The sequence below is a fragment of the Pseudochaenichthys georgianus genome, chromosome 7 (genome assembly GCF_902827115.2).
Source record: "Pseudochaenichthys georgianus chromosome 7, fPseGeo1.2, whole genome shotgun sequence".
Classification (NCBI taxonomy): Eukaryota; Metazoa; Chordata; class Actinopteri; order Perciformes; family Channichthyidae; genus Pseudochaenichthys; species Pseudochaenichthys georgianus.
The window spans coordinates 27,024,599-27,043,416 of NC_047509.1; the positions used below are offsets into that span (position 1 = coordinate 27,024,599).

At 42.3% G+C, this 18,818-nt stretch overlaps 1 protein-coding gene across 1 annotated transcript in view; it reads right to left on the reverse strand.

Annotated features, from left to right (window-relative positions):
• sema3b (sema domain, immunoglobulin domain (Ig), short basic domain, secreted, (semaphorin) 3B) overlaps window positions 1–18,818 on the reverse strand; it is an 86,132-nt gene that overhangs the window by 19,206 nt on the left and 48,108 nt on the right. The window contains 2 exon segments of the mRNA XM_034086815.2: window positions 771–928; window positions 2,949–3,539. Of these exon segments, the coding sequence (XP_033942706.1) occupies window positions 771–928; window positions 2,949–3,126 (336 nt within the window). The 5' untranslated portion in view covers window positions 3,127–3,539.

The following is an 18,818-nucleotide window of genomic DNA, read 5'->3' on the forward strand; positions in this document are numbered from 1 at the left end:
GCACTTGTTTTTGCCATTGAATACATTTTTGTGTAAATCTATTATCAGCTCCGGTGTATGTAATCAAGTTTCTGCATGTGGGCCATATCTGTGACTAATATTCTACTCCAAAGTTTTCAATCAAAGTATGTCATTTGGAAATTAATCACAACGTTATTTTGGATAAATGCTCTCTTTTCATCTCTCTCCATCTCTTTGATGTTCTACCTTTTTCTCTATTAATCCCACATTCCTGTTTCTACTCTTCTCACATGTGAACCCGCACAGTAAATGGTCTCATATGTGCAAGATATGATTCAGTCGTTTTCAAAGGAGCATGTTAGTTAAAAGTTTCCACTGGTTCAAATGTTTCAAATGTTTCTCTTTCTTCATGCCTTTGGGTCCACATGAAAACAAAATCATAAAGTATATGTGGCCCACAACATTTAGGAATTAGACAATATGGCAGTGGTTGTAAATGAATAGGTATTTTAATTTCCATCCCGTGCCAGTATAATCTCCTCGATCTAGTTTGTCGTAATTAATAAAGTAATGTTATGATAAGAGACCCATAAAGTCTCTAATCAGTGCAAAGTTCTGGTACTCTTCATTAGTACAAAATATCGCCATGAAAACGTAAGTATGATTCCCGACGATGAAGAGTAATTACTGCTTTGTTGTGAAGATAAAATACACAATACAATCAAATAATGTGTAGAAAGTCGTTAGTAATCAACAGCCTTTCCATACAGCCACATATTTTATGTTGACTAATTTTGTTTCTGACCAACCTTGTGCTCCTGCTTGGCGATGTTGTCCAGTGATAGCGACAGCAGGAAGTTCTTGGCCCCAACAAAGAGGCGGCCTCTCTCTTCGTCCAGCAGCAGAGCGCTGAAGCAGCAGGAACGCTCCAGCTCGAACCGGCGCACTCCATGAAACTGCTGCAACTCTGAAATCACAAAGAGGGTGGAAACTTTTAAATGTGCGTTGTGTGTATACATACATGGATATACTGATGGCATCCCATAGCTTTACAACATAAAACTGATTTCAGTTATTGCATATGGTTAACGGTCCTCTGCAACCTCCATACCAACAGAAATATACCAGATGCCTCCAATTAAAGCAGTCAAGAAAGATTAAGTAAGTCAGGTTTTGTCCAGTTTATACATCAGGATGATTGTCCTTGACCAAAGAAATACTTTGTGATCAAAGCTTCAATACAAGAACAACCTCAGGTCATCAGATTATTCAGATACAGAGGTCTTCAAAACCGGCCTTAAGACCCTCTTCTTTCGGCAGGCCTTCGAATAAACTTTGAGCATGGTACACCTGGAGTACTGCCATTTGTATCGCTATCTCCGACTTTTATTTTTGTACTCTATTTTATATTTTATTTTTTGATTTCTTATTATTACAATTATTTGTCTTTTATTATCTCAAAGCGTATCAGTATCCCTTGTTGTGAAGCACTTCGAGATTTGTCTTGGCAGATGAGAAGCGCTATATAAATTAAATATATTATTATTATTATACGAATCAGTTAGTTGCACAAGTCATAAGGTTGATCAAGAACTGCTTAATTTTAGTATTTACATTTCTGTGTCCTAAGGCCAGTGTCATGTTAACAGGCAGGACAAAGCCCTGACAGTAATGACACTGCATTGGTCTCAATGGAAAAATGTAGTGTCTTTTCTCTTTCCAAGCTGGCAAGAAGTCACTCTAGGGAAACATTGCCCAGGAAAATGCTGCTTGTATTTGTTAACTTAAGCTATAGTTAACCAAAGCCAGTGGAAAAAGAGAAGTCTGAAGAAATAAAGGGACTGCACTTAAACCAGGAACTCACAAAAAGAGCAGGGCCCTTTCTACTCCGACTTTTAAATGGCTTTATTAGTCTGCCATTGTTCTAATGGCAATTTATAACTTTTATTAAGCCTCAGACGCCGCCCAAAAGTCGCCTGCATGACATCAGGGGCTGTAGGTCTGCTGCTCTTATTAAAGTGCCATTTTCAGCAAATGTATTACTTTTCAGTTCCACCCTGATAACATATTGTGTGTTATTAGATTATAATAACCTTGGGGGCAAAGATACTGGTACTGAAAAGGGCATTTCGTTTTTTATACATTTTAAAATAATTAATATTGCATTAACAGGCATGTTAATTATCGGCATGATCAATTCCTTATGTTTACCAAGACAACTGACCAACTAACAATGTCATGCTCGGGTAGCCAGTTCTTCTTGGACTTGAATAACCACATAAAATATTGTCTAATGAACGCAATATCATGCCTATTTAGATGATTGCAAGACATGACCTATTCATCAGACAGACATGAATTACTGTACTGGATAAATACATTAACTGCTGCTGTTTTTCTACTGGTTTCAGACATTCATGAGGTCATTGGGATCTCTTCTTGTCCTTCATGTGTCAGCTAAAACAAAAATATTCTGCTTTCTTTCGATCCAGCGTGCTTCTTGTTGCCTTCAGCCTAAATTAAAGGGAGCACATCCAGCTGGGCAGACGGCCTTCGACGAGCCTCACAGCCTCGGTGAGTTTGTTCAGCCTGTAATTGCCATCTTTCAATGATGGAACACATCCCTGGTTTATGTGGTTGAGTTGGGCATTGAGCTGCCTTCTTCTAATTTACAACACTCGGGATGAAACACAAAACCCTGCCACTAAGCTGCATTTGTGTGTGTGTTTGTGTGCGCATCTGTTTGTGTGTGGCTGTGAATCCGAGAGAACCACAATTTACAGCTGGCTGCTGTTCAGGACTGTTTACTTTGAAAAGGATATGATGGAATCTCACATGAAACAGAGAAAGTGTGTGTCTGTGTGAGGGTGTGTGTAGACAGAATAAAGTACACATTATGTGCAGTGGAAGAGACAAAAACTCCCCCACACACAAGCCAAATGTGCCTTATTTTGCTTTTCCACTGCAAAAAAAACGTTGGTTCTTACCTTTGTATGAGAGCTTCATGCGTGGTGAGGAGGAGGACGAAGAAGAGGAGGATGTAGAAGATGAAGAGGAAGAGCGTGTCATGGTAGGGGAGGAAGCGTGGGCGGAAGCCAGACCCAGCAGGAACAAAGAGCTGCAGGTCACCATCATGGCCGCCATCATCATCATCATGGTCATCATCTTGGCACACGTAGAACAAACTGTTTCCTTTCAAAAGTTAAAGTCTGGTAAGGGACTTTCAGCTGGATTATGGCCTAGTTTCCACTTAATGCTCAATATGTGTCTTATTATCTTTCGTTAGAGTCTGGTTCTGGTTCAGAGCAGAACGATATCCCTTGGACTTGTTCTGGCTTAGTCGTTGTTGGTGAGGAATCAGGATCTGCTAAGCTCTGTAAACCCAACGCAGATTCTCACTCTTGTTGTTTGCTTATGCAGTAGCTCCTTTCAAGTTCTTGATATTCAGTGTAATCGTTATAAAACCCTCCTTGGTTCTGAAGAGTCTCTGAAGAAGCACTATTCCTCTGGTGAAGGACGACCAAGTTCACCGTTCACATCCAAGACTGGATGAAAACTTCACACATGGGAATAGAGACCTAAACATAGGGACAGAAAAGGGAGAGGATTTAGAATTGGACACTACTAGCATATGTTTGCAAGTACCAAGGGAGGCCCTTGCACGCACACACACATACACACACACACACACACACACACACACACACACACACACACACACAGCACTGGCGTCTGAAGTATATTTAGTCAGATTGATGCCACTGCCAGGCAGTGTTAATGCCAACCTACATTATGGCAACAACACTATAATCTCTTCACATACTCGGGGACAGCTCCAAAACACACACACTGACCATGATGATGATGGTGGTGTGTGTGTGTGTGTGTGTGTGTGTGTGTGTGTGTGTGTGTGTGTGTGTGTGTGTGTGTGTGTGTGTGTGTGTGTGTGTGTGTGTGTGTGTGTGTGTGTGTGTGTGTGTGTGTGTGGTGTGTGTGTGTGTGTGTGTGTGTGTGTGTGTGTGTGTGTGTGTGTGTGTGTGTGTGTGTGTGTGTGTGTGTGTGTGTGTGTGTGTGTGTGTGTGTGTGATAGAGATATGCGATGCCGACAGCCAAGCTAAGCATAATCTCACCATGTCTGTGGGACTGCCAACTCAAAGTGGCATCCCTCTCTGTCTCTCTCTCTGCCTCCACAGGGGCAGACGGAGTCACCAGATGAGATCTCTTCATTGCTAATGAACCGACAGTGACATGGATGGATGTATGAATGGACGTACGAGAGCATTGGTGCACAACAGAAAGTCACTTGTGAGCTAGTCCAGCAAAAGCAAAAAAAGGTTGCTTTTTTAATGAGACTTGGTGTAAATATTGAATTACACAATAATATAAAAATGACATTTCAAGTTATCCAAATCTTAAATTATTTTGCTTTTTATAGTGTTTGCACACAGCTTCTGTGTATGGACAGGGTGTATAAAAAGGAAACTCTATAAAGCTCAAGAACTGGAGTTGAATGTAAAGTGACAGATCTGTTATTGTTTCGGAAAAATCCCCAATAACTGTGTGCCTGGGTTGTGAGCATGTTATTGTAAACACAACTTTACCACAGTAGGGGCAGGAATGAGGTCACTGGTTTGTAAGCCTATATATATATGAATGTTGTGTAGTAAAAAGAGTGCATGCACGGCACAGACACACACTCACACACACACGCCTCTCTTTCAGTACTTTGGACTCTGTGGTCGGTCGTAACAATAAAGCCTTTCAGGAGAAACAGTCTCCTTTATTATATTACACCTCACAGTTGGCACTCAGCCAGTAACAGACAGACAGTCTGCGTTTTGCGTTCACAAACAATTACCTTTATCACTGTTATTCAAACTGGATGTGTGTCAAGGACTGTCTGCTGCAATTACAGTTATATCATTTTTATTTGGCTTATAGTCTATATATAAGAAACTTCAAAATGTTTAAGGAAGACAATATGGAGACAATTGGCACATCTGCTACCCCAAGAACATATCCACATCTTGCAGTCATATATGGCGAGACCCATACATTGCATTTGGACTTCTGGTGAAATAACCAGCCAACACGACACTGCTATTATTTTTAACTCTGGTAATGTGTACAGCCTCTAGGATACTTCCTACCAGCCAGCTCAAAGCGGATTTAGGATTTTATAACTTTTTTACAAGTCTGAAGCCAAGATTAGAGCTAAGTTATTAGTTGAGTAAATATAATAAATGTTTTTAGTGTTCAGCTTTGTATTATTTTAACTGGCTTTCTTTGGAGATTATCTTGGTTTTGATCAGTATGTGCCTTGATTTGATGGAGGAGGCGTGTGGCGCAGTGGATAGAGCGTTGGTGTTCGGATCAAGGGAGCACAGGTTCAAACCCCACTGCAGTCAGCATGTCGTTGTGTCCCTGGGCAAGACATTTCACCCCAAATTGCTCCTTTGGGGATTGTCTACAGCACTGAGTATGTAAGTCGCTTTGGATAAAAGCGTCTAACAAGTGAAATTGAATGTAACATGATTTAGATTGTTACAGTCATTCATCTATCGCTTTCAAACAAACATGTGAATACTAAAATATGCAAGATGACCATGTACACACAAATGCAGACAGAGCCGTCGAGGCTGTTGGCACAGTGTTTTATGAATAATGGAGCTATTGAGGCGTGGAGACAGGAGAGCTCTCATAAGCTCACGGCTCCCAGGCCACAACACAACAGGACCAAGCTGAACAGGGACATAAACTCCCACATACCCTGCAGTATGTTAACACCACCCCCCCCCCCCCCCCCCCACATACACATGTGAATGGACAAAGTGGACATACAATCTTCGAACAGCACAATACCTATCATCTGCAAGAACTCCCTAAATCAGAATTGCACTAAAAAGGTTACTTTTATAGTTCTAAACTGCTAAGTAAGTTGGCTAATTTGTGATTGTTGGTGTGAAATCCATTAACAAATGTGTGTGTGTGTGTGTGTGTGTGTGTGTGTGTGTGTGTGTGTGTGTGTGTGTGTGTGTGTGTGTGTGTGTGTGTGTGTGTGTGTGAAGCAGAATAAAACGCCTTAAGGTTGTTCATGTGTGTGTCCATCATTCTGTTCTTGGCTGCAAAGACAATGCAGTATTTCAAGGAGTAGGACGTCAGCGCACTTGTCAGTCACACACACACACACACACACACACACACACACACACACACACACACACTGCCCCCTGTCACTGTCCCTGGGAGTGACAGGGTGCAGAAGTGAATCCCCTGTCGGCTGCTATTAAAGGAATGGCCGGTCCCATTGTTCCTCTGAGTCTCCCCGAGCTGTGTGTGCGTCTCAGCGTGTGTTTCTATGTCTTCCATCATGATTTGAGGAGAGTTTTATTGTTCCTTATTGTACATCCTCGTCCCATCCCAGAGCCCTGAGCAAGCACACACGCACATTTATTGGCAAATGTGCGTATATACTCATCTAGTAACTCGGCACTTACCCCTGAATACACACACACTCACGAATACACAAACTCCTTGCATGCTCCATAATGCATCTTAATAAAAAAAGCCATTGGGCCCGCTGACACTTGCATTCAGTGCAGCTTCAATAGACATGGAGGAGCGGCTTGCCAAGAGGGAGTGGATTAAAAATAAAGAGAAAGACAGAGAGAGATTCTTAAGAGGGGGGTGGAGGTGGGGGAGGCAAGCCATCCTGTCAAAAACCAGCCTAAATAGACACAAGAAGACAAAGCAGCGCGCCTCCAGGGTAAGACGTGCTTTTGAAAGGGAGGTTAGAGTGCAATCCTACAGTAGAGCACTATAATGAATGAATGGATAGCAGCAGTTTAACCTGTAGCCCTCCACTACCGCAGGTTAGAGAGGAGGAGATGGGAGAGACACAGAGGTTCTGATAGAAAGGGACAAACAGAAAGGAGATGAGAAAACCATGATTGACTATAAAAGAGAGAGAGACAGATAGAAATGATGCATGATTGGAGGGGGAGGAGGACATATGAAGGGCACTGGGGAGGAAAAGGAGGAAAGGTAAATTGAGATAGAGAGAGAAAAAGACAAGTAGGAGTATTAGGGTGCATGGGGGGAGGTGAGACAGTACAGAAGAGAAGAAGGGAAGACAAAGGTGAGAAAAAGATGGAGAGAGAAAAGTGGGAAGAAGTTGGGAGACAAAGTATGTATGGAGTAGTAAAAGGAGAGTGAAGGAAAGAGGAAAGGAGGAGAGCAAGAGGTTGAGACAGTAAGGAGAAAGGAAAGCCCTGTCCCATGGAAAAAGAGAATACGGAGGAGGGAGGGAGGGAGGGAGGGAGGAGAAAATAAGCGAGGCGAGAGTTGATGGAGAGAAAGGAGCCAATTGTTTCGCCTGCAGGGAGAAAAGAGTTTCCCTGGCCTGTGACCAACAAGTCTAAGCCTCCCTGCGACGGAGAAATTAAAGCAAAGAGGGATGGATGGAGGGAAGAAGAGGAAGAATGAGGTGGAGCGGGTGAGGAGGAGGGAGGGTTCGCAGCTTAACGGAGCAAAATGACTGAGACAGCAGGTTACTGGTGGCTTTTTGCACCAGCGAGTGTGATATGGGGGAGAGAGGGAGGGAGATTAAGCACAGTTTTGAGAAATGCAGGAATACAAAATTCAATTCACCTCAGGAAAAGTAATTGGCCCTTATGATCTGATACCTCTTTATCTTCTACGTTATGGGTGAAACTATGAGACAAAGAAAAAACCTAAAAAGTACAACCCATGTGAAAAGGTGAAGACAGGTGACGTAGTATAAACAAAAACCGGACTTCCCCCAGAAGAATGCTGTGCGTGTTCTATGTAAAGTTAACTATAGACGTCTTATTATTACGTACGTATTCTAAGTTCTCACCACAGCATTCGTTTCGATGCCAAACTATGGGATGCGCCTCTGTGCGTAAACCTCGGAAGCATCAATCTAAATAGTCCAATCCTGATAGGCTGGTGATCATGGCGGCCGCATCAGAGAATCCACCTCATAAGCTTGTGCTACAAGCACCATTCGAAGACCTGTTCTTGCTTCGGACCTCAACTCTTCATGTAAGTAAGCTGGCTAGCTTAACTGTCAATAGACTGGAACTATTTTAAGCTAACAACCACCTCTGGTGGGTGTTAGATAGCTTGATAGATAGCTATTAGATATTAGATAGCTTTGACTTCACCATAGACTGGAGGGTTAATCATTTTGTTTATTAGCATACCAGCTAATGACGTTCCTCTCCCAATTGGTCCTCCAGCTAACCAGGATGGATTGGACGCTACATGAGGAGATAGGGGCTCCTGGATTCGACTCTGCATCTGCAGAATGTTTAAACATATCCTATAAATCAGGGGTGGGGAACCTTTTTCCTCTCAAGGGCCATTTCAATTTGTACAACATCCTCGAGGGCCGTATATTGACCTCTAAAATCACAGCCCATTAATTTCGCCTTTCTTTCATGCTGTGCAAAGAAAAAGCAACCTCTTAATCCAGATATCTTGCCATGACTCACGTATGCATGCATGTGCAAGGTTGTGGCATGACCACGCAAACAGAAAGATATGGACACAAGATGTGTGCAAATGTATTTAGTATCCTAACCATTTGAACATGATTTAAGTAGGGGGTGGACCTAACCTCCTCTAGGGGGGTTATAGATTTTTCTTTAAATGTTGAAGTTAAAACCATCAATCTGGTGCAGTTTGAGAGCAACATTAGGAGATCTATGGATACATCTCTCAAAATCCATATGAAACAGAACTGTAAGCAGATTTTATTTTTCTTTATGGATATTTTACAAATCACTCCCCTTTCAAATTGTATTCTTGCTTATTAATAACAACTTATTTTTACTGTCATATAGTATTTTATACCTGTTTACTTTATCCTCTTATTTTTTTATAACTATAATGATCATATAAAGATGTGCCTTTACCTCACTGGTTGTAGAAAAAGCTTCTTATATTCGTTAGCAAAGCTAGCTAACCAGATGCTAATAACAACACAGTTATTGACTGTATGATCAGTATGACAGATGAACAGATCGCCTCTTGGCTTTCAACTAAAGACACAGACACGCAGAAACTGCGGCATGTGTACGGCTCCTTATGGGTAGGCCTACTGCAATTTTTGAAGTCCTGGGGTGTTTCTCAATGTCGAGTACGCTTGCTTGGTAGCACATGTCTTCCGAGCGTCTTACTTCAGAAGGAGGCAAGAATACTTCTTGGCATTCGGAAAACAAAGAGTGGAACAGGCTAGCAAGTGTGCAGGTGTGCTTCATATGAGAGGCCCCGCCTTACATTTTCCGCCACAGATTTGGGGAAATTGGTCCGTGCGCAAAGGATTGTGGGGATTTTAAGACCGCAGAGTCTACACATGTGCAGGCTCGACATTTCTCCAAACGAAGTACACCGGGTTCGGTAGATTTCCAAGTATGCTGGACATTGGAACAGTACTTCGGCGGCACTCGATGTCGTAGTATGCTTGAAATAGTGGCTCTGGAGCAGCTTTACTCGCGATTGAGAAACACCCCCGGAATGGCGTTCTGGTGCTCTCCGGAAGAACTGCACCCCTGTCAGACGAGACATATACCACGCGATGACACGTTAGGCTCATGTTGTGTTCAAGGACCCTGTCCTTGGCCAGGAAAAACAGGCACTCTCTTGTTTAATTATTTTGCAGTCTAGAGTTCTTTACTTTTTTGCGTGTGTTTATAAATGACCTTGAGGGCCGTATCAAACGGGCTCGTATACGGCCCGGGGGCCGGAGGTTCCCCACCCCTGCTATAAATGGTCTTAATGCCTGGTTTTAATTCTGGTTGCTTTATAACAAAAAGTTAAACTATGAAAATGTCAAAGAACTGTTTTATTTCAATGCTGACACAACAAATCTGACACATTGGAATTGCATGCACAGGTTTCACGCTACCAACTGTTTTCATTCTGGCATTTTACTGCCTATCATAAAAATTGCTCATAATATAAAGGATATCAGAACACAGAGGCGTATTGGTGTGTGTGTGCATTCTTTATACTCATCACATTCCCTAGCCCATCTGCAGACCATTTTTATTGGAACCACCAGGGTTAGCCGTTTATCTTACTGTTAGGAATTGGTTTTAAGAGTTGAGGTTGGAAATAACAACTAAAAAAAGGTGGTTGTTCAGCATCTAATTGTGATGGTTTTGGAAAAGCATTCAGGGACTGAAGTGTATTCACAAGTACTGTAGCACAAGAGCACCAAGCATGTACAAAGTTGGATCCATAACTCACAATATTCCCACTTTGGCTGAGGAATTCCTCCGCAGTGGTACCATGTCAAGCTTTGTGGTGTTTTGATTCAGCTCAGATAAAATGATGTGCTCATCTTGCGGGTGTGATTGCTTCATTCCCAGAAAAACATACACAAAAGTACAAAGCCTTAAATCTACAGAGAGATGCAAGAGAGGAAAAGCAGGTGATGCATAGCTGCATGTCAACATGCTGCAGACTTTCACAAACAATCTCTAGAGGGAGCAGATGCGAAGTGCAGCGAGCATGCAAAAAGGAGGACTATCAAAATGACTGCAGCTACGGCATTTTGGTTTTGCAGAACTGACAATTGTCTCATTTCCCTTGAAAAGCGCAGGATACTGTTGTGAGTGTTTTTAAGTGGTCCATAAATGTTATTCATTTTGGAAGTCAGGGCTAAGAGTGAAGGTGAAAGGGAGCTTAAGAGAAGGCTTAACAATGATTTGCAGGCACACAAAAAGTAAAAAGCTCATTACAGAAACACTTCAGAAACAGTGTGATGTGTATTGTGGCTTAGACGTACAGTATTGTTTCAGTGGAGGGCCTTGGGACAAAGCTGGCTCCAGGTTAAATGGCAGTTTCACACACACACACACACACACACACACACACACACACACACACACACACACACACACACACACACACACACACACACACACACACACACACACACAAGTGAAGCAGCTACAAGCCAAAAGTGACTACGAGTCTTTATGGGATTTAAGCTGAAATAACAAAGTGAGAAAGCGAGGCAATCCGGGGCTAGAGGCTGAGTTGTTCTGAAAGAAAAGGAGTGAATGAAGGAGCCGGGGAGGCTACGGCACTCTGCTGGTCGCTGGTACCGAGCCATCTGGCCCAACATCATTAATGGAAAGTTTCCCAGCCTGTGAACCCGTGGCTAGTGTTTGTTCAGTTTGGCTAAATTGTTCTTACTCGTCAAAGTGTGAATGGGAAAAAGCGGAGTCAACTAAACCTGATTGACTGATGTCCAAAATGCAACCCTGTGCACCCTGCCACATCTCACCTGCTTATTCCGGATTATTGATATAATAAAAGGAATATTTATTTTTAAAATGTCTTTGGAGAACTACTATCCTTCCTCACAGGATTAAACCTGTCATCTGTTATAACAAGTTCTGAACAAATGAAGACATTATTAAGTAGACGCTAAGGCGAAGGCAGCCTGCTGGTAGCTGGTAGCCGTCCATTTGGCAGTGGAAGAGCAGTAAGTCAGGACCTTACAGAGCTGCCTCTGGTCTGCTGACTGGAGCTGCTCCAAACAGCTCTCCTAGGGAGGACAACTCACTCTACTCTCTATGAAACGGAGCCGATTTATGAAGAAGCCCACATGTGATCATTGTGATTTGTTAAAAGATACTTGACTTTCTAAAAAGGCTCAGGCACTACTGCACAAGCATACAGTAGGAGGCTGAGCAAAACATGAACAAGATGTTTTTTTAATCAAGATCTCCTCTTTGGAACAGAAGTTATTTTAGATGTAATGTTTTAAGGTACATATTGACAAAATTGTGTAATTTAAAGTTGATCCCCAAAACCCCAAATTCTTTCTTGTGCCACATCATCATCTTAAATATAACTTGTTAGCGATTTAAGCATGCGACCACAGTCAAAATGAACTCACCTGTCCATCCGTTTCCAGGGGAACTAAATTTCACAGGAGTTCAGAACATTCCAAGTTGGGATCAGCGTCCACCTGAGCCCAACATGCCTCCGACAGCACTGACCATCTCCATAGTTACTGAACAGCTTTTTCCTGTTTTACCTCTCATAGCCTTTCTGTTGCAATACAAATAAAACTCACATATCCCTATGAGCCTCTTAATTATTCACTCACAATACAGAGTGCATTTCATTCACACCTAAATGCATTCACTGAGTTCTTGTTATGCTTGCAAAGCACCCATTCTGAGGCTTGAGTTTAAATTCAATGAGAATGCACAGAAAAGAGGAGCTGAATCTCAAAAGTTGAATCCAAAAAGTTTAAAGCAGATAGAATTTCTAGAAATAATCCAAAACGTGCTTTAAATGATTTTCAAAAAGCAGTGGAAAAAAACCTTCAGTTATTCCAGTGATGGGAATGATGGGAATGGTGCCTGGAGGGCAGAAAGAGAGCAGCGGCAAAGTCCCACTTTGGTGCAAATAGTCCAGGGCAGTCTTAAAAAGAGTCCAAAAAGCAGCCGGTGTGTGAGTTAAAAAGCGGCGCAGTGAGATCTGAGTATTCCCCTGTCTGCAGTCAGCTCCACTGATGAACGGCTGCACTCCGGCTCCACTTAGAAAAACACACAACCCCTATGCACACACATAAAACTCTTCTTAACACACACACGCGAGGAGTTCACACACACACATTCAAAGAGTTTTCACAGGAACTGAGCGGAGTAGAAGTGCTCAGAGGGAGAGCAGGCAGGAATAATGGACTTAATTCAAGAGGGGAGAGAGCAAGAGAGGGAGGGAGGGGTTGCACAGAGGAGGTGAAAGGAGGGGAGTGGAAAGGGGCAGGCACATGCTGTGTTCTCAATGTGTGTGTGTGTGCCACTGTATTCATTTGCATTGGGACCTGTACGAAACTTTTCTGTTACTCTTCATCAGCATGATCAGTGACTTTTATTAACGTCGATTGAGACTAGAAAACCTTAAAACAGCACTCTACAGACTTGTGACTTGGACTTGTGTTAGGACATGTATTTACTGTTTATTTTAGGTCCGTCCCTGTTCAAAATTGACAATTGTGAGAGAACGTTGTGTTATCTTCGGTTGTCAATCCAAAAAAGTCATCTTAGATCTCACTTTGAGAAACTGAGAGACAGACTTTAGACAGAAACTTGTGAAATTGTTCTGATGCTTGCCTGAGGAGAAAACAATAAAATGTTAAAATGAACTTAAACCATTTCTTTTTCAGAAATGGTTTAATGGCACTGGACTAGAAAATATTTGCCACCAAATGACAGATTTGGTATTAAGTAAATCTGACATCCCCCAGAAGCACAGTCTGATAAAGATTGCAAACACATTTTATTGGACATATATTGCACATCGTGACATGGGATGCACTTCTGTGGATCACTGTGGTTGCAGTGGGTAGCCTCAAATCACAAAAATCAAGCCAAACACTTGGATGTAACTGATCTGAGACGTGACTTGAGTCAAGGCTTGACTTGGATCTTGCTCTGACTCATGACTTTACTCAGAAGACTTAACAACAGGGTTGCAGTATATTGATGTATTTTGATAAGACAGCAGTTTGGATAAAGATCACTGCAAAACACAAGCCGAGAGAGAGAAAGATTTCTAGACACAGGAAAAAGACTGTATGCTGGTGTGGACAGCATGTAGGCTGATAAGCTATTGAAAATACAGTAAGAGGGTAATTGGCAGACATTTATGACATCATCCTCTGCAAGTTGAAGAATGGGTCACCTATTCATGACAGCAAGCCGTTGAACACACCAATGTATGAAAAGCACAGAAAGTAAGGAAAAAGTTACAGTTTTATAAAGTTTAAAAAGTGTAAAAGTGATATAGTGTCCCTTTTCAAGTAGAATTTCAGAGTTGATCCATTTAAGTGCCAGGCGAAAGATCAGAATCAGATCAGGTCAGAATACCTTTATTAGTCCCACAGAGGGGAAATATACGTTGTTACAGCAGAAAAAGAGCCACAGACAGCTTAATGTTACATTATGTTACATAATGTTACATGCATTAAAAAGTATTAAAGTCAAAACAAAAAAGTTATAATATAATACAAAATATAATACAAATTAAAAGTTACACAATTTACAAAATACACATCCTGTAACAGTTCTTAGGATTTAGCAGCCAGGTATATATTGCACAGTTATTAACGGCATATATATATATTGCACATATAGCACATATTGCACATATTTGGTTGGTAATTAACAGCAAGGGGTGTTAGTCTGTGTTGTGGTGTGTGTTGATAAAGTTGAGCTTAACTTTTTACCTCTTAGAATCAGGGCCGCCCCTGGCCAACTTGGGGCCCCAAGCGACATTGTGAGATGAGGCCCCCCCCCCAACCGACAGGAGTGAAAACAATTGTTTTGGAAACAAAGTAGGCTACTTTGCAAATATAATTCCTGTTTATTATTATTATCAACAGTTACTTTTGTATACAGTGAGGTAAATGGTAAATGTGCATGTATGTCGTTCAGTATGCGTTTACAGGTGAATACGTCTGCATTTCCTGCCAAATACTAGCCTCAAAAAGATTAAAATATAATTAATGCAAATAAACTACTTCTACTAATAATAATAATCATAATCAATTGAATAATATAAATACTATATTATTTTATTATAATATAGTTGTAATATAGTCAAGACAAAACATGCTTATGACATGCTCAAAAACTGATATTTCTTAAATCTGTATTCTAGTTCCCTCTGTCAGCAATGTGTCAACAACTACACACACATTTCTATCAGTATTTCTCTGTGTTGTGGTTGACATGATGATGACTGTTAGGAGTTAAGGGGAGAGGCTGAGCATCACCATGAAATGTGCAAATTGACATAAAAATTAATAAAAGGGGAAAAAATGCTCCATGTTTTTTAAGATGTAAACTTTAACTGTTATGTAAGCCAACTAGACAACCAGTTTATCACTCTTACTCCTGTACATTAGCAGATAAAAGGCATCACATACTTGAATGAATGTTAAATAAAGAATGCTTGAAATAATTGCATCTCCATTAGCCTATATGCTATGCAGAGACTGCCTTCTTCATGTCGTGAATTGCAGCTGATGTTTTAATATGGCAATTGGCAATTTGACTTATACAACATTCGCAAGTTGTACATTTGACTCATACAATAACCCACCTTTGAGTGATGCTCTAGTTTCTTCATGTTTTGTTTTTATTCCCTCTTGCTTGCGCCGGACTGAAACCGACATCTCTTCATCTGCACAAGTGGTCGTATCAAAGCCATGATTGGTCAGATGTCGATTCATTGCAACAGTGTCGGGTTACAGATGTGCTCCCCTTGTCACCTCTCACTCTCACGGGGGGTGCGCAGAGAACTGAGCGGAGAACTGCGCACAGCAGCTGAGGCCCTCTGGGCGGGCCCCCTGCGCAAGGCGGGGCCCCATGCAGCCTGCGTGATTGGCCTGTAGGGAGGGGCGGCCCTGCTTAGAATGGTTGCTAAAGGGATATTTTCAGGCAAAAGTCTTTGCTTTCTGATTTAAAAAAGAACACGTGGAATGGTTAGTCTAAAAAAACTACAATGTATTCCTTTGATGAAAAGTTTTCATGATGGAAAAATGTATCAAAGCATCCATTCAACTTGTTAAACAACTTGTGCGGCATAATGCTCTATCTTCTGGTGTGCTTGGCACTTTTCTGAGAATAATAAGTAGAACTTTAACAGATTCTACTGAGGTAGATAAAATCATCTTTGTCCTTGCCCTACTCAGACGCGGCGGCAGACATACATCTGTAGGCAGGCATTTCATTTACCAGGCCCACCCCCCGACCACCAGGCCCCACCCCATTTTAACGTAATATATGTGCATATATAGTTGCAGACAGATTTAGGCGTTATGTTTGTGCACGCAATGAAATCTTTTGAGCATAGGAAATGTACACATGTGCTCAGGATAGAGGCACAAAAATAACGCTACTTCAGCACCATGGATGGATACTGCCAAACCTTACACCGAAGCTACATGACAAGCGGTAAAGTGGCTCTGCGCTGATGTTACCATTGTGTTTCTATGGAGAGTGTTGCCGCTTGACTAAGTGGAAGTGTGATGTTCGAAATTATTTAAACTTTGATCTCATTTACCACCGACCTTTCGACACACAACCATCAGATGACAGCTGTAATCAGGGTTTCCGCTAGGATTTTTTCTTGCCGGTCAAGTGTCCGGAAATTAAATTTATTTTACCGGACACATTTTAAAATTACCGGTCAACAAGAATTGTGTAGCAGAGTTTCCGTTAGCAGGTAATTACCGGACTATGACCGGATATGCTGATGTTTAAAACTCAGCTAATGGGGCTCATTTTTATATTGCTTCAGTTTATAATCGTAACAGATCGAAAAGTTCAGATTCATTTTTCAATAAATGATGTGCTTCCACAAACAACAAACAACATAATTATTACAATCAAAAAAACTAATAGTAGATAAAGTACATTATTCAAAAGTTTACATTAACTTGGGATAATAACACGGGAGAAACCGGAGCCTCTCTTTTTCCTCTCTCCCTCCCTCTCTCTCCTGACAGCCCGTCAGGAGAGGCTTCTCAATACTCTAATTTCCCCTCCTCGACTCCTCGACTCCTCGACTCCTCGACTCCTCGACTCCTCGACTCCTCGACTCCTCGACTCCTCGACTCCTCGACTCCTCGACTCCTCGACTCCTCGGCAGAGTCCTGCATCGGGTCGGGTAAAAAGGTGATTCGCGGGTGGTATTTTTTCAAACGCTTTTTTCCGGGTTCGGTTCTGGGTAAAACAAAGATGATGCGGGTCGGGTCGCGGGTATTGCATAATAAATATATTAAAATAATAATAAATTAGTTCAATGTTTAAAATCCTCAGACCTCTCCCCCGCGGGACCGTGCATAATCATAACCTCTGCAGCGCATCAATCTGCTGCTGAGCGCGCCACATTCGAAATGGCTGAGGTGAAGCTCTCTAGCGGAGAATACAGCATTTTCAATAACACTTCCTCAAGAGCGAAATCCAACGTCTGGGAGGCTTTTGGTGTCATCCTAGATGGAGGAAATAACCAACATCCCACGCTGTTTGAGACAAATATGCAACTGCGTGTGTTAATAATTGCACGTTTTCACTGCTCATATATATGCGGGTTCGGGTCGGGTTGCGGATCTTGGGGGCGGGACTAAGTCTCGAGGATAGGTGTCCAGGATAGGAGTCCAGGATAGGAGTCAAGGAGGGGAAATTAGAGTATTGAGAAGCCTCTAGTATCTCATGCAGCTCGCTAATCAGTGGGCGGGGCTTCAGGTGATCATGCAGAGCTGCATGTCTCAGTCAGACTCAGCAGCAGCGGATCTGATCTCTCTCTCGCGTCCGGTTACGCAGCGTCCACACAGCGGTGTGCGTTGAAGCTTGCCTGTGAGCTTGTCTGAAACTCGACCATCAACCAATCACATGAATCTCCCGCCCCGGACACACAAGCACGCGGTTTGATTGGCTAGAACTTGTACTGGCATAATGATTTGATTGGCTGACGCTTCCGTCGATTCGCTGACGCTTCCGTCGAAGCTTCAAAAGTTGAACATTGCTCAACGAGCAACACGAGCAAAGCGAAGTGAATGGGCAGAAGCGTTGAAGCTTCAACGCACGCCGCCGTGTTGACGCGCCGTTATACTTCACTCGCGTTTATGTCCATATCGATCAGATCCAGCTATCTTGATCGGCCTTTATAGAGAGCACCGATCAAACTATTAAGAGTGAATATCGGTCGATAATGACCGGCGGCCAATCGATCGGAGAATCCCTAATTATTACCGGACATTTTGACCGGCAGGTTTTGAATTGACCGGTTTTTAATACATTTCACCAGCTAAAAACCGGTAATTACCGGCTAACGGAAACCCTGAGCTGTATGTAGCGCCGCAAGCTAGCCGAGCTAACTGGCTGTTTTTCACCGAAAGGCCCTGTGCCCAACCTCGCAGTGAGCAAAGAGCAAATTTCAGAACATGAGAATGTTTACATTTTAAGCCCCACTCTTATAGGGGAGAGAGCATTATATACATTACTCACATTTTAGCTTACGTATAACTTATGCTACATCATGTTACCTATTTCGAAGTTAACGTAAAAGAATATATGGAAGACAGAAACTTTTATTTCTAACACATCTTATGATAACATTAATTATCGTTCGCCAAAAAAGATTAAAGCTAACATTCCTCTCTTTATATTATCTCTCTTACTGTTGGTGTTATGTATTTGGATATATTTGACATTTACTGTAGCATGCCAATATGAGAAATCCAACCAAAGAGAAACACACAGCCAGCGCCTGAGATTTTAGAGGTGTGATTGATGTACAGTGCTTCACTCGTGTCACAATCATGCTTATAATGGTGTTTGTCCATCCCCACTTGCCCAACTCCTTTAGTCGTCATTCCAATGGCAGGTGTGCCGCTGTTCCTGGCAACCCCAACACACACACACACACACACACACACACACACACACACACACACACACACACACACACACAATCAAATACACTCTTACCAGGGTAGGGTCCACATACAGAGAGGTCAAGGGTCTCACTTTAGGGGGTTTAATGCAGTATGCATGTGTGTGTGTGTGTGTGTGTGTGTGTGTGTGTGTGTGTGTGTGTGTGCGTGCGTGCGTGCGTGCGTGCGTGCGTGCGTGCGTGCGTGTGTGTGTGTGTGTGAGTGTGTGTGTAGTATGTTTTCAGCCCACTGCCCGCCCCCTGCTGACCTGTCTGTCATAAACCAGTCTGATGTCTCTACAGACTGCAGAGTGAGCACTGTGATCCTGACAAAGGCTTTTGTCTCAGCTAAAGCCTCTGTG